Source organism: Microcebus murinus, chromosome 21 (genome assembly GCF_040939455.1).
Source record: "Microcebus murinus isolate Inina chromosome 21, M.murinus_Inina_mat1.0, whole genome shotgun sequence".
Classification (NCBI taxonomy): Eukaryota; Metazoa; Chordata; class Mammalia; order Primates; family Cheirogaleidae; genus Microcebus; species Microcebus murinus.
The window spans coordinates 16963532-16979159 of NC_134124.1; the positions used below are offsets into that span (position 1 = coordinate 16963532).

Genomic DNA, 15628 nt, shown 5'->3' on the forward strand with positions numbered 1-15628 from the left:
GGCTGTGGGCTGTGGTGGGAGGGGGAGGACTTTGGTATAAAAACAGGGCAGCAGTGAGAGCTGACCCACCCACCAGCCAGGGCCAGGAAGGTAGTAGCTCCTGACTCTCAGCCTGCCGCTTTCCACTCCTCTCTCCAGGTATTTCTCTGCTCTTTCTACAACTTCCATCCCTTTTACTTCATCTTTTTGGAGCCAACTGGGGCTGGTATTAAGGTTTGGATAATCCTAGAGGGAACTGCTTCTGTCTGGAAGGGCTGTGGCCACTTCCCTAGGGAAGGGCAAAGTACCAGGAGATGCCTTGACTTCTGATCATAGACATTCTACTTTTAGCTCCTGGTAAGCAAGAGGGCTGGTCAGAGGGCAGCTTGGCTGAAAACTGGGCTCCTGTGAAGACAGCAGGAGGTGAAGCCCTGACACGCAGGATAGGAAAGCTTCGGGTCTGGCTTGTTTCATTTCAGTGATGAATTTAGAGCAGGTCTCCCTTCTGACATCAATCAGGTTCTGATTACAACACTCTCAAATCCTTCTGCTGCTCCAGACCCTTTCAATGCGCAAGTGTGGGAGGCCGTGCTTCCCTCATGCAGATCCCCTGGTATATGGAGGTTTCTGGTAGGGATGAATTTGGACAAACAAGGCGGGACATGTTGCTCATCATATTCTTCAGAGACTAAGTTGGAATCTCTTGACATTCAATGTGTAGACAGCATCCTGAGATCTGGATTGGCTGCAGGCAATGTCTAGGATGGCCTAGAATTGTCCATCAGTCAGTTGGCCAGGCTAGATCACCCAAGGAATAGGGAGCTGGAGCCTGGGAGTTTAGAAGTTAGGTCTAACTGACCTTTTAATTCCTCTAAATTAAAATGTTGATCTGCAGTTGAGAGCCCTGTTCTTATGACAGGGCACTAAATCTTTCCTTTGTAGATGACTTTAAGAAGTGTGTGTGCCTCTGTGTGTGTGTGTGTGTGTGTGTGTGTGTGTGTGTGTGTGTGTGTTGAGCGAAGGAAAGGGGGGTGGCAGTTGCAACTATCTTAAGAAAGTCCCTGTCCAGCATATACACTGTTGACCTGTGTAAATGTGTTGTGCTATTCCGGAATAAATCCTACTGGTTTTTCCTTCAGCCTTTTCTGATAATGATCACATAGGAAAAAAGGTTGGGATTTGGTCCACATTGGTTTTTGGGCTCATGGACTTCTCTGATGTCCCAGACTCTATATCAGTGCTAAAGCCAGGTTCTACTTCACTGCAAGTACCTTTTTTGGGGGATCAGATTAATTGGGCTTGGAATGAAGTATAACTTTGCATGGGGAACCCGCTCATCTATGTTCTTCATTCTGTGTGCCTTGGCTCATGAAATTAATTTAGTGGGTTATGACCAGCATTAAAAAAACAAACAGATGAAAGAAAGAACTTGTATAGAATGGAATGGAATAGAATAGAATAAGATATCAGAGTATAGAGTGGTTTCAGGCAATTTGCTTTGCTGTGTCTGTGTGTTTGTGTACTTGGTTCCTATATGAAATGTATCTCATTCAGTCAGTTCATGAAGAAGCTCCTTCCAGAGTCTGGTTCTCCTTTTTTGCTATGGTTGCCACTCTCTAGTTGAACTGGGTCTCCGGGCTCCCTTTAGATGGGCCTCCTCATCTTCTCCAGGACTCCTCAGCCCCTGTCTGGAGAAGGGTATCCAGCGATATAATCAGGGCAGGATACTCAAAGAGCAGAGCTTGGGGGCAATTGCTATCAAGGGTGACTTTGATAACCTCTCCTAAACTTCCAGGTCGGTGCTCCTGGAGGCTCGTGCACACAAACACACAGGCACACTGACACTTCATGGAAGATCATCCAGCCTCATGCAGAGCAAACCATGCCCTTCCTGGCCTGGCAGTGACACATGGGCCCGGGTGGCCACAGCCACAGAAGAGTCCCGGGGCGGGGGTGTGTCTTAGGCAGGTCCTTGGTGTAGCTGGTGAACCAGCACTCTGGGCACAGGACAAATGGATCATAGGAGCAAGGACTGCGGCAAGACAGTGGGAGCTGTGCTGCAGGGTCTGCAGCTCCCTTCCGTGTGGCTCAGCACTGGTGACAGGTGGGCAGACAGGTTTGGAGATGCTGGCTTGATTCACAGTCATGGTCACAAAGAGTGTCTGGAAAAGTATGGGTTTTTTTGCTGAACTCCCACACTTAACATGGATAGTCAATGCCCTGCAGAGCATACTTTAGAGTGGGGTGCACACAAGTGGGCTCCAGGCTCAGCAGGTAGATGGAGTATAGAAAGGGAAGTTAATTTATCTGTCATCTAATAAGTTAATAACATACACAAAGTGTATGGTATTTCATTACTCAAATGAAAATACATTATACAACTTCTGGGTGCTAGGGGTAAAGACACTGGTAAAGAGTCTAGTGGAAATATTTTATGGTAAGAGCCAAGATTTGCGTATGCATAATATGACACCAAGCATTTCACACCAGATGAAGCAGCACTTTCTGGGAGTATTTGGGTTAAAAAATGGCCCAGCCCAGGGCTCCGCCCGGTCTTCCATGTGCATGTGCTCCAGCTGTGCTCCCCTGTGCAGGTGTCTAATATCATGTTGTGGGGAAGGGGAGCCCTGATTCCTCACCTGAACCACCCCACCAGCTATCCACACAGAGACACGAGGTCTGAGAGCCAGACGTCCCTACTGCATTCTCCTGCCAGGCTGCGGGGGGATTCCACTCCAACCTGGCAACTGCCCTACTCCCTTCCCCCAGCTTCCGCGGGTTACCTCTTCCCCTTTGTGGACCGGCTGAGAGCGACTGTAGTCTGAGTAGCCTTTGATGAGAAGAAACTGGTTATTTCCATAAACCAAAGTAATTATTGTTACAACTTAGAGACTATATTTAGCAGATACGTTGTTTAGCAACAGATGAAGTCAATGATCAGTTGCTGCCCTTACCATGAGGTGGCTCACAAATTCTTCCCAAGTCAAGTGAGCCACCACGAGATTGAGGACGTACACACAGCACAAAAAATGAGGGCTCTCTGGCCCTGCTGATTGGTCCTTTCCTCATATCCCATAGGTGGGCAGCGGGAGCCAGTTCTCTATTTCCTGGTCCCTCTAATAGGAACGAGGACTGGGCATCGTCCTGGGCACTCAGCAGGCAAAATTCTGTGTGTGCATGAGCGTGTGAGCATGTGCCATGCGGGAGTGTGTGTGGGTATTCCGCACACCCAGCATGAGGGAGCGTGTGTGGGGGAGTGACCGTGTGTCAGCCTAAGAGTGTGTATATCTGTGTGCACAGCGTGTGTGGAAGCATGGATGCGGCACATGCCAGATGTATGAACATGAATCACCGTGGATGAACATGTATGATTGTGTTTAGCAGGAAAGAATGAGTGTGTATATACAGTGGTGTTTACATGTGTCAGCTCAGATGTGTTAGGGTGTGTGCACGTGTGTCAGTGTGAAATGGTGTGTGCGGGCATGTGCACAGAGTGTGAGTGTGAGCCGACGGCCAGTGTGCGTGGGCATGACTGCACGTGATGGGCATGGGTGAGTGTGCACACTAAGTGTGAGTGGGTGTGTGCAGTGCTGTGAGTGTGCAAGTGTGTGTCCACACTGAGTGTGTGAAATAGGCCCACCAGGCCATTTTAGGAGCTGAGAATCACCTTTCAATCAGTGCAAATGCCCGGCCCCGTGAGGAACCTGCAGGAACCAGGCCTGGGGGTTGCAATGAGGACCAATTGCTGCATCGCTGCCCTGAAGAGCAGAACATTTGAGAAGACTCGCTCCCCCCTCACCCCAGCTGGGCCCAGTATGACAATACTAGTGGAAGCTCAGGGAAGGTCAAAAGAAGGCGGCTTACTTCCTATGTTTTGCAGCATTTCAATATCGTTTTTCAAGTGAGCCCTCCTGCGGGAGGAGGTTAAATGTGAAACAGGAACAGACCATGACTTCAAACAGCCAATCGGAATCGGATGTTTTATGTCCTCTGGTGCCACCTACAGTAGAGAAATATATAGGTGACTTAAAAAAAACTTTTTATATATACTTATCTATTTTTTTATTTCAGAATATTACGGAGGTACAAACGTTTTGGTTGCATAAATTACCTTTGTGCTGTTTGAGTCAAAGGTACAAGTGTGCCCATCCCCCAGATAGTGGGCATTGTAGCCGTTAGGTATGAATTTACCCATCCCCTCCTCCCCCACAACCTGCTTGATTTCCGATGAACGTTATTTCCACATGTGCACATACGTGTTGATTGATTATTTCCAAGCGATGGGGAGTACATGTGGTGTTTGTTTTTCTATTCTTGTGATACTTCACTTAGAAGAATGGTCTCCAGTTCCACCCAGGTTAAAACAAGAGTTATGAGTTCACCATTGTTTTATGGCTGAGTAGGACTCCATGGTATACATATACGACATTTTAATAATCCACTCCTGTATTGATGGGCACTTGGGTTGTTTCCACATCTTTGCAATTACGAATGGTGCTGCTATAAACATTCTAGTGCAGGTGTCTTTTCCATAGAATGTCTTTTTTTCCTTTGAGTAGATACCCAGTAGTGGTATTGCTGGATCAAATGGTAGTTCTACTTTTCCTTCTTTGAGGTATCTCCCTAGTCTTGTCCAGAGAGGTTGTACTAGTTTTCAGTCCCACCAACAGTATATGAGTGTTCCTATCTCTCTGCATCCACACCAGCATTTGTTGTTTTGGGACTTTTTGACAAAAGCCATTCTCACTGGAGTAAAGTGATATCTCTCTGTGGTTTTGATTTGCATTTTCCTTATAATTAGAGATGTTGAGCACTTTTTCGTATGTTTGTTGGCCATTAGTCTGTCTTCTTTTGAAAACTTTCTGTTTATGTCTTTTGCCCAATTTTAATGGGGTTGTTTGATTTTTCCTTGCTGATTTCCTTGAGTTCTTTATAGATTCTTGTTATCAGCCCTTTATTGGATGTACGGCATGCAACAATTCTGTAGGTTGTCTATTCTCACGATTGTTTCCTTGGGTATGCAGAAGCTTTTTAATTTGATCAGGTGTATAGGTGACTTTTACTTGCCTGGTCTTTTCCTGGCCATAAAATATGCGCTGAAGATTGTGAAGGCACAGACCTATGTCAGTGTAGAGTAGTAGAATAAAAGACCAAAATCCTTTGTGGGGCCATCTGGGAGACTGGGTTTCTTCTGCTACTCAAGTCCTCTCCTGACCACGTTCCTGCTTTGGAGGCTGACTACTGGGGGCACAACAGGCCTCAGAGCGTTCTTCAGGGGCCTCGCCTTTTCCACTGCTGGAAGGAAAGCACACGTTGCTTGAAGGAGCGAATTTTGCTTGATTTGATGTTAATACAGCTGTCTTTTCTGTGGTCGTCGTTGACAGAGAAAACCCTGAGCCGGAGATGCTGAGTCAGATGACCCTGATGCACCCTCCTAACTCACCTGCTCTTCTGCCTCTGCAGGTTCCTCCACTGCTCACTGATGTGACAGCATTCCCTCTGTCCCCTCACACTCCGTTATCTGCATCCTTAACCGCTGTCTTGCCACAGTGTAAGGACTGGAGTATGTTATCCAAGGTAGAGGCCCTGAGCATTGAGAAAGCCATAGCAGGTGGGAACTTGCCGGAGCTGGTCTCTGCCGTCAGGGAGACTGTGAAGATGGTGTCCAGGACACCGGTCAATGTTGCTGTGACAGGGGACTCCGGCAATGGCATGTCCAGCTTCATCAATGCGCTTCGGAACATAGGACATGAGGAGGAGGCCTCAGCTCCTGTCGGGGTGCTAAAAACTACCCAAACACATGCCTGCTATCTATCTCCCCACTTCCCCAATGTGGTGCTGTGGGACCTGCCTGGCACAGTGTCCGCCGCCCAAAGCCTGGAGAACTATGCGACGGAAATGCAGTTCAGCCGATATGACTTCTTCATCATCATCGCGTCTGAACAGTTCAGCATGAATCACGTGATGCTTGCCAAAACAGTGGAGGACATGGGAAAACAGTTCTACATTGTCTGGACCAAGCTGGACATGGATCTCAACACAAGTGCCCTCCCCAAAGGGCAGCTGGGGAAGATTATCAGGGAAAATATTCTGGAAAATCTCCAGAAGCAGCGGGTGTGTGAACCCCCTATATTCCTTGTCTCCAGCTTTGATCCTTTATCGTATGACTTCCCAAAGCTTAGAGACTCATTGCAAATGGATCTCATGAAAAATAGGCGCCATGAGCTCCTTCAAAACCTGTCCCATACGTGTGAGAGGGCTGTTAATGACAAAGTGTCCTTCCTGCAGAAGAAAATAGCCACAGAGTCTCTCCAGGATGCCTGTGGCATCTCGGATGCAGATGACTTGGCTGCATGTCTGAAAGCCTACCAATTGCTGTTTGGTGTGGACGATGAATCTCTCTGGCAGGTGGCACAGAGAGTGGGGAGGACATTCGCAGACTACACGAACATCACGAAGTCCTGTGATGTGCAAGGTCTCAGCACGAGGAATTGGAAACTGACTTGTATGACTTGTACAGTCTTCAGGGCATTCCTTGGTTTACTTAGATGTATCCCATGGTTAGGTAATCTCACCATCCACTACTTTAGACGAAAGAAACAAAGGTGTTTACTTGAGATAGTTGCCGAGGACACCAAGGCGATCCTAAGAAAAGTCCTGGAAGACTCCATCATCCCACAGTGAAAGCCAACTTGGGAAAAGCCCGGCAGGCTCTTCTGTCAGGTGGCACGAAGGACCTCTGGGAGTCCTCTTCTCGATAGGATACCCCTTTCTCCACTCCCAATCAGAGAGTTCGGTTAATATTTTCCTCTATTTCTTAGTGTTATAAATTCCTTTAAATGAATTACGGAAATCGCTTATCTGAGTAGCACAAATCAATGTACCATTCATCTGAGCAACAGTCGTGTTGTTGCTGTTGAAGTCATTTAATCAGTTTCCCAGAACTGCCATATGGAAATCGTGCTTTCAGTTGCAAAGCGGCATGCCTGTCCAGATCAGTATCTTACCCACCTGCTTCATTAAAATTCTTCACTGAATCTTTCATTCTCCCTTTTGCACTTATTTTTCCCCCTTCACTTCACTGGACTCAACGAGACACACCGGTGCAGGGGCTGTCACAGATTTAGGGGAGCAGACAGAGAGTGTGGTTGAAACTGTACTTTGAAACTTATTGGGTGTTGGGCCAAGTTTCCCAGGGCAACCTGCCTGCTTCAAATGTCCTTTCCCCTCACGGCACTCTCTACCAGGTCCCTAAAAATGATCAGTAATTTGAAAGCCGATATAGGCTTCTATCATCCAGGTCTCGGCAGGAAGGTTATGGCACCCTCAAACCGGGTCATTTGAGAAGACTTTAATAATGAGGGTATTTTCAAGAGTAAGGGCATATGGCAGGGGCATATGGCAGGGAGACCACCAAGACAAAGTGTTGACTCCAGGGCAAGAGATGGAGGGGAGGAGCCGTCTCCTCACTTGGACAGGCAGGTGGTGGGGCGGGTTGCTTGAATCTGAAGGTGGTGTCTGCTAGAGAGGCCCACCTGATAGGAGCTGTGGCCGCAGTAGAGGTTTGCAACCTAACACCTGTGGCCTACCAGGGGGAGTGGAGAAGATGAAACCCTGCCCTCACCTTCCTCCCTCCTAGGCTCCTGCAAGCGATGTCCATGGCAAAATCCAGACAGATCCAGAGGGCCAGATACCCATCGATATAGTCCATACAGGTCAGAGTGGAGGACAGCTGGTAAACTGGTGGGAATGAAAGATAATCATCTCAGGAGTATACTCCAAGTAATTGCAAAGCAAGTGTATTCCAATGCCATGGGCAGAGAAAATTGCCAATCTGAACAGTAAACCCGGACATTCATGACATATGTGCAAAGCAGTACACGTCCCTCAGTTTATTTTTGGCATTTCCTCTTCATTATACTTTTACTGACATATCTCTGAATTAGGTATGTGCATACCATTGTCCCTCCAGCTTAGGATAGGCATAACGCAATTATCACCTTGTATGTGCTTTTGTCCCTGACACTGTTCCTTTTTTTAACCTGCCATTAGTTCCGATCATTCATGGATCAAGGACCTGACACAAAGAGTTTGATTCCCCCTCTTTTTTTACCCTTGTCACACCTCAAAATATCCAAGCTCTATTCACTCAATGTGCTAATTTTAATCACAAGTATATCTCTCCCCTGCTCACCAATTCCCATCTGGATTGTAAGAGTGGCTTTCGTCTTCTCATCCCTCCCATCCATTCTCCATACCACCTCCCAGACTGACTTAGTTCACCCTCATCTGTAGGATGCCCATCAGCACAGCATGGCTAGAAAAGTTCCACTTTTCACTGACTGTCAACATGTCATCATCTGGGTGATGAATTCTATGATCACCTTATAAGCCTTACTTCTCTGCCTAGTAACTCCTGGAAGGGGAAGACCTGTTAGCTTCATGATTTACTCAAGAATTTCTTGTATCTCTCCCCTCATTTCCCACTACTGAGCTGGCACGTTCAGTTCTAGCAACCGTAGTCAACTTCCAGGTCCCCAGATGGACCAAGCTTTTTTACACTTTTGGGTTTTTGTTCATGATCACCTCTTTACCATTGTATTTACCAGGTTAGTACTTACCTAGAATATATAGAATAATAATGTATTGAGTACTTGCAGTTTGCTGAGTAGATTTTAATTATTCTCACCCCACACATCCCCCCCCCACACACAAGTGCATGTGTGCACACAAAAGGTAATCATGTAAGGTGATGACTACATTAATGTGCTTTAATGTGGTACTTATGTCACAATGTATATGTATGCCAAAACATCACGCTATGCATCTTAAATATATGCACTTTTGTTTGTCAGTTATAGCTCAATAAAGCTAAAAAAATCTAAAACAATACTGTGAGGTGACCGGCCAATTATATTCAGTGAACGTTTGCTAGACACTGTGTGTGTATTGGGCAGACAAGTGGATGTTGACATACTAAGCACAGCGGGACAAAATCAGAACGTGACGTGGAGGACCCCACAGACAGATATCTTTTATTCTCCCAGCTCAATATTGCAGGCAGATTCTGAATCCCTCTGTTTTTTCAGTATGCTTCAAGTCTGTGTCTTTTGATGAATGTGACCTTCATAATACATCTGAGAGGAATTTTAGTGTCACCAGCCCCTAAACTAGGAGGTAGGAATGTAGATTCTAGAGAAAAGGTCTATATGAAGTGAAGACCACTAGCAACAGGACCACCCTGCAGTGAGCTGATTTTTTTCAATGTACTTAAAAGTGTGTCCCCTCTGCCATTAAACTCTTTAATTGGAAACAAATTTAGAGGAATGGAGGAACAGGCTCTGGCATTGATTAAGATTCCCTTCTGCTTACTCCCATGATAATCACCGTTGATTCCTCTCATAGGAAAGTGGCCCAAATGTATACTTGCAGTGGCCTCCAGCCAGGTCTTCCTCATGACGGCATCCCTGGTACAAAACCCACTTGATCATGGTGTATTATTCTTTTGATGTGCTGTGGGATTCAATTTGCTAGTACTTTTTTTTTTTTTTTTAGCATGTTTATGTCTATGTTCATCAGGGACACTGGTCTGTATTTTTCTTGTTTTTTTGTTGTGTGCTTGTTTGGTTTTGGTGTCGGAGTGTCGCCGGCTTCATAGAATTAGTTGCGGAGAATTCCTTCCTCCTTAATATTTTGGGAATGGTTTCAGGATGATTGGTATTAGTTCTTTGTATGTTTGGTAGAATTTAGCTGTGAATCCATCTGGTCCTGGGCTTTTTTTGGTTGGGACATTTTATTTATTACTGACTCAATCTCGGTACTCATTATTGGTCTATTCAGGAGTTCTATTTCCTCCTGGTTCGAGCTCAGGAGGTTGTGTGTTTCCAGGAAATTATGCACTTTCTCTAGGTTTTCTAGTTTGTGAGCATATAATTATTCATAATAATCTCTGATGATGTTTTGTATTTCTGTGGTGTCAGTTGTGATGTCTCACTTTTCATTTCAGAATAATTTGGATTGTAGTCTTCTTTTCTTGGTTAGTCTAGCTAGTGGTTTCTCGATTTTGTTTATCTTTTTAAAGAACCAACTTTTTGTTTCATTGATCATTTGTATATTTTTGGAGTGATCTCTGTTTAATTTAGTTCTGCTCTGATCTTTGTTATTTCTTTTCTTCTGCTAACTTTGTTTTGTTTTGTTTTTCTAGTTCTTTCAGGTGTGGCATTGGGTTATTAAATTTCAGTCTTTTCTTTTTTTTTTTTTTTTTTTGAGACAGAGTCTAGCTTTCTTGCCTAGGCTAGAGTGAGTGCCGTGGCGTCAGCCTAGCTCACAGCAACCTCAAACTCCTGGGCTCAAGCCATCCTCCTGCCTCAGCCTCCCAAGTAGCTGGGACTACAGGCACAAGCCACCATGCCCGGCTGATTTTTATATATATATATATTAGTTGGCCAATTAATTTCTTTCTATTTTTATGGTAGAGACGGGGTCTCGCTCAGGCTGGTTTTGAACTCCTGACCTTGAGCAATCCACCCGCCTCGGCCTCCCAGAGTGCTAGGATTACAGGCGTGAGCCACCCCGCCCGGCCTCAGTCTTTTCTTTTTTTGATGTAGGCATTTAATGTTATAAACTTCCCTCTTACCATTGTTTTTTCTGTATCCCACAGGTTTTGGTATGTTGGTTTTTATTTTTAATTGTTTCAAAAATTGTAAATTTCCATCTTATTTTCTTTATTGACCTGGTGATCATCAGCCTGAGGGCCAGACAAGCACAGTGTTCACTTCAGAAGGTGGGGCCTTGGTCCCACAGCCAGAGAGGGTTGGCCCCTTTCAGGCAAGCGGCTTAGGCATCAAGCTGTGGGGAGTGTGATCCGTGTGCATCTGGGTCTCACAGCAGCCTGTTGCAGGGTGGTGGGTATCGTCTTAGGTATGCTTAGAAGAGCCTGGTTTCCTCTCTCTCCTTAGCTGGATTATCTGCTGCCCAAACTGTGCAAGTGCAGGGTCCCGTGTAGCATTAGACTCTCAAAATGGCACCTGGGTCTCAGGAACAGAGACAGTGGGCCCTTTCCAGGCAAGCAGTGTGGGCAAGAAGCTATGGGGAGTGTGATCTACTCACATCTTAGTCTCAATAGCAGCCTGCAGCAGGGTAGTGGGGACCTTCCCAGAGTTGTCTGGGAGCCCTCAGTCTCCCTCTCCCTCCTGAGAGCAGCACAGCAGCAGCAGCTGTGTTTTTAGAGCCCCAATATCTAGACTCTCAGAACCACACCCGGCTGCAGGTGCACTAGGCTGAACTGCCTGTGGGATTCCACTTGGGTTTCCTTTTTGGAGCAGCGCCTCTGTGCAATCTCTAGGCAGTTCCCTAAGGTAGGCCCGAGGCTCACATGAGTCAAGGAATTCTCCGACAGCCAAAATTGTGCAAGCCCATTTCAGAGTGTGGAGACCTGGTGATGTCTCTCTTACTGTTTCCCCACATCCAGGACCTTCTCCCAGCTCTCAGCCAGTCCCTGGCTGGGCAAGCAGCCTTGAACCCTCTCCTCACTTACTTCTAGTGCTTCCTGTCATTTCTCTGGTGAATCCTAGCATGCCTTCCTAGATGATCTGTTTAGTTTATTTTCATTTTTTTAATTTACTTTTATTTTTACTGTTTTTGACACTGAGTCTCACTCTGTTGCCCAGCCTGGCGTCAGCCTAGCTCACAGCAACCTCAAAGTCCTGGACTCGAGCAATCCTATTGCCTCAGCCTCCCAGGTAGCTGAGACTACAGGCATGCACCACCATGCCCGGCTAATTTTTTTAATATATATATATATATATATATATATATATATATATATATATATTTTAGTTGTCCAGCTAATTTTTTCTATTTTTTTTAAAAGAGACAGAGTCTGGCTCTTGCTCAGGCTGGTCTCCAACCCCTGAGTTCAAAGGATCCGTCCACCTAGGCCTCCCAGAATATTAAGATTACAGGCGTGAGCCACCTAGCCCAGCCTAGATGATCTGTTTAAACGTCAGTATCTACTTACTATTCCAGTTCCCCTTCCTGGAGGAGGCACATGCTACCTGCGTTCAGTCAGCCATCTTGATCCTATCCTGCCTGTTGATCATTTATGTTGTAATTGGTAAGCTGAATCCACCTTATAGTATTCATTGAAATTCATTTTATATCAGTACTTCTTTCTGTCACCTTACTCCCTACTCTCTAATTGTGCTTACTTTATTACCTCTTTCTGTGTCCTCCTTCCCTTCAATAGTTGAAGATTGAATGTCTTCTAAGTTTTGTATGTTATGTCTCTAAATTAATGACAACAGCTCATAGACAAAATATTCTGACTAGTGGAAACTCCAGAACACTAATTGTCAACACATTTGGCTATACTCCGTTTCTGCACATCATTGGGTTTAGGGTCAAATATCATTTTTTTCCTCCCTCAAATCATGATTCCAGCTATTTTTATGAGAGTAGATTAAAGACAATTCAATCAGATAAAAGGTGTTAACTTGTGACTGGTCTTAGATTTGCTATGGAGTAATTCAGTGTTCTTAGATGAAATTAGATGGGCCATGTTTGATAGTTGTTGAAGCTGGCTAATGGACACATGGGGTTTATTATATTATTCTCCCCAGATTTGTTCAAGTTTAAAATCTCCATAATCAGAAGTTTAAATAAGTGAAGGTAGATTGACATGGACACTAATCTGTGTCAGGACATAACTGAGAGAAGCTGCAGTACTTCTGCTAAGAGTCAAGAACAAAGATGTTCTTCGGGCATAGTAATCTATTTCAAAATAACTCTTCTTTCTTTTAGATCCTTTATCTGCTCACAGTCATGGATCAATTTTCCTCTGCTACGTCTCATGATGGAGAACACCAAGATTTGGCCTCTAGCTTTAGTGCATATTTTAACAACTTTAGGGTGGGAAGCAAAATCATCTCTAGGGAAACCACTGTATCTATCGAGTCACACTTGGGAAATGGAAACATTGTGGCAGCACACTCTGTAATAGAGGATGCCTTAAAGGAAATTGATAATGCTACACTGAACATCGCTGTGACAGGGGAGTCTGGAGCGGGAAAGTCCAGTTTCATCAATGCCCTGAGAGAGCTTGGACCTGAAGACGAAGGTGCGGCTCCCACTGGGGTGGTGGAGACCACCATGGAGAGGAAGCCATACAAACACCCGAAGTTTCCCCGTGTGACACTATGGGACCTGCCTGGCATTGGAAGCACCAATTTCCAGCCAAAAGATTATCTACAGAAAGTACAACTTGTTGAATATGACTTCTTTATTATTGTCTCTGCTACACGCTTCAAGAACAATGATATGCAACTGGCTAAAGTGATCAAATCTATGAAGAAGAATTTTTACTTTGTGAGATCCAAGGTGGATTGTGATTTAAGAAATGAACAGGAGAGTAAACCAAAATCGTTTAATAAAGAAAAAGTCCTGCAGCAGATGCGAAACAACTGTCTTTGCATTTTCAATGAGAATAAGATTGATGAAGCACCAGTCTTCTTAATCTCCAACAGAGAGTTATCCAAGTATGATTTCCCAATCCTGATCGACACCCTATCAAAGGATCTCCCTGCTCAAAAGCACCACATTTTTATGCTTTCCCTGCCCAATATTACTGACGCAGCCATTGAAAGTAAGAGGAATTCTTTGGAGCAGCATATTTGGCTAGAAGCCTTCAGAGATGCATTAATGGCTGGAGTGCCTATCATCAGCATCTTCAGTGACAGCGAAGAGGAAAAGCTCAAGGAGATCTTAAACAACTATCAAGTTCTCTTTGGAGTGGACGATGAATCCCTGCAACATTTGGCTAAGCATTTGCAAGTACCTGTGGAACAACTTAAAGCAGGCCTTAAATCTCCAGGTTTATTGAAGAAGAAGAAAGAATTAACAGGGAACACACTTAAGGGAGTTATGAAGAAGTTATTTTCAGTTTTTGGAGGTGTCATAAGAGGAGTTTATTACTTTGGGAAAATCTACTACTTGCGATTTAATTTCCTTGACACAGTGGCCAATGATGCCAAAGTTCTCCTTAAGGAGACATATTCAAGAAAAGTTTGATTTCCCATTAGACTAAAATTCTCTGGATGTTGAAATCCAAATTCATGATGCTTATGGCCATCATAGCAGATGGCCATAAACAACATAATGAGCTTAATGGGGTTGTCTAGGCTTCAAGGCATACTTACAGATTGCATATCCCTGGTAGCTGGACCACAGGTATGGCTCATCTTTGTATAGGTCCTCATAGGCAAAGAGCTAAGTACCCCTCACTCACTCCCAGTAAATCACCATATCAGATGATTTCCCTTTTGTCATAAAAGTGTTTTATATAGATGCCACCTTGGCATCCATTTTTAGGCCTCACATAAGTTGTTTAAAAGTCAGTTCTACCCTGTTACCTTCGCCCTAGCCGAAATTCCCATACAGAAACCACCTCTGGTTGTATAACTTGCTGTTCCTTCATCTCACTGACCCAAGCCCAATACACCCCACAGCTGTTGTCCATAGTAAAGCCTAAAGGCCAACGTTAGAGTCATGTATATATGTTCCCCCCTCACCTTCTCACATGTGTTCTTTAAAGTAGTGGATCCACAAACCCCATGGAAATCCCTAAAAGCTATAATGCCCATGGATTGTAATAAACGCAGAGGCCACAGGTTCTTTCCCTTCTTGCTCTCTACTCATTGGGTGAGCTCCCTGCCACCTCTTGACTTCCTATCGTCCTCCTGTCTGCACCCCTAACCTCTCTGGGAACCTGTGAGTAATCAATTTCTTCTGTTTCATGCATCTTGGATTTGCCTCCTCATTGTGTGTTGCCTGAAACACACTCCTAAACCTAACTTTCCCCTCATCAGGGCTGTCCTGGAGAGCACTTATCTTGCCTTATGGCCACTCTCAACACAGGGACCTCAAGACCAAAGTAGAAAGAAGCCATAACAATTGAAATCAAAACAACTCTGATCAATGATTAACCAATTTCCAAGAATCCCATTTAGTCAGAATCCTCCTTGAGAAAATAACTAAAGAAAATCTATAATTCTATGTGGAAACAGTGGGGAACCCCATGAGATTTCTTTGATTGATGACCATCACTGATTGTCATGATTGCGAGGATTTGCTTTAACCTATATCAGATACCAATAGGTGCTTAATAAATGCTTGGTGAAAAAAGGTACATGATGTTAGTATTGGACATTCTCAATAAACCCACGATAGCTTCATATTGATTATTGTGAATGTTATTTTTTGTCACTGATAATTTCCTTGTTCATTCCTTAGCCTATCACTTGTTTTCCTCAAAATGAAATACAAGAAATGGTACCTGGGTTAGATAGACTGAAAGAGACACAGAGAGGAAGAAGGGGGAAATGATTCATTGGTGAGTGGTAGTATCTCAGTCAGTTCAGGCTGCTATAACAGAATACCTTAAATTGGGTGGACTGAAAAACAGAAGTTTATTTCTCACACTTCTGGATTCTGGAAGTCTGAGATCTGAGTGCCAGCGTGGTCAGGAACTTGGGAAGGACACTCTTTCTAGTTGTGTTCTCACATGGCCTTCCTTGCTACATGCACACGCAGAGATTCCCTTGTCTCCTTACCCTCCGAAAGCCCCACCTCCTAATATTATCCCCATCTAATA

General features: G+C 44.7%; 1 protein-coding gene across 3 annotated transcripts; it reads left to right on the forward strand.

Moving 5' to 3' along the window:
- The first annotated feature begins 41 nt into the window (after window positions 1-41).
- Window positions 42-15209, forward strand: IRGM (immunity related GTPase M). 3 transcript variants are annotated; one of them, XM_020283700.2, is made up of 3 exons: window positions 42-138; window positions 12007-12094; window positions 12781-15209. In XM_020283700.2, the coding sequence occupies exon 3, from the start codon at window positions 12802-12804 to the stop codon at window positions 14044-14046; it is 1245 nt and encodes a 414-aa protein (XP_020139289.2). In that variant the 5' UTR covers window positions 42-138; window positions 12007-12094; window positions 12781-12801; the 3' UTR covers window positions 14047-15209. The 3 variants fall into 3 exon arrangements, with proteins under 3 accessions (XP_020139289.2, XP_020139288.2, XP_075852338.1); XM_020283699.2 differs by lacking the exon at window positions 12007-12094 and having other exon boundaries at window positions 49-138; XM_075996223.1 differs by lacking the exons at window positions 12007-12094; window positions 12781-15209 and adding an exon at window positions 5443-7014 and having other exon boundaries at window positions 49-138.
- Window positions 15210-15628: the final 419 nt, after the last annotated feature.

What these genes read in the sequence shown, in the direction of transcription:
- IRGM (XM_020283700.2), top strand. Translation starts at nt 12,802, where the DNA reads ATGGATCAATTTTCCTCTGCTACGTCTCATGATGGAGAACACCAAGAT.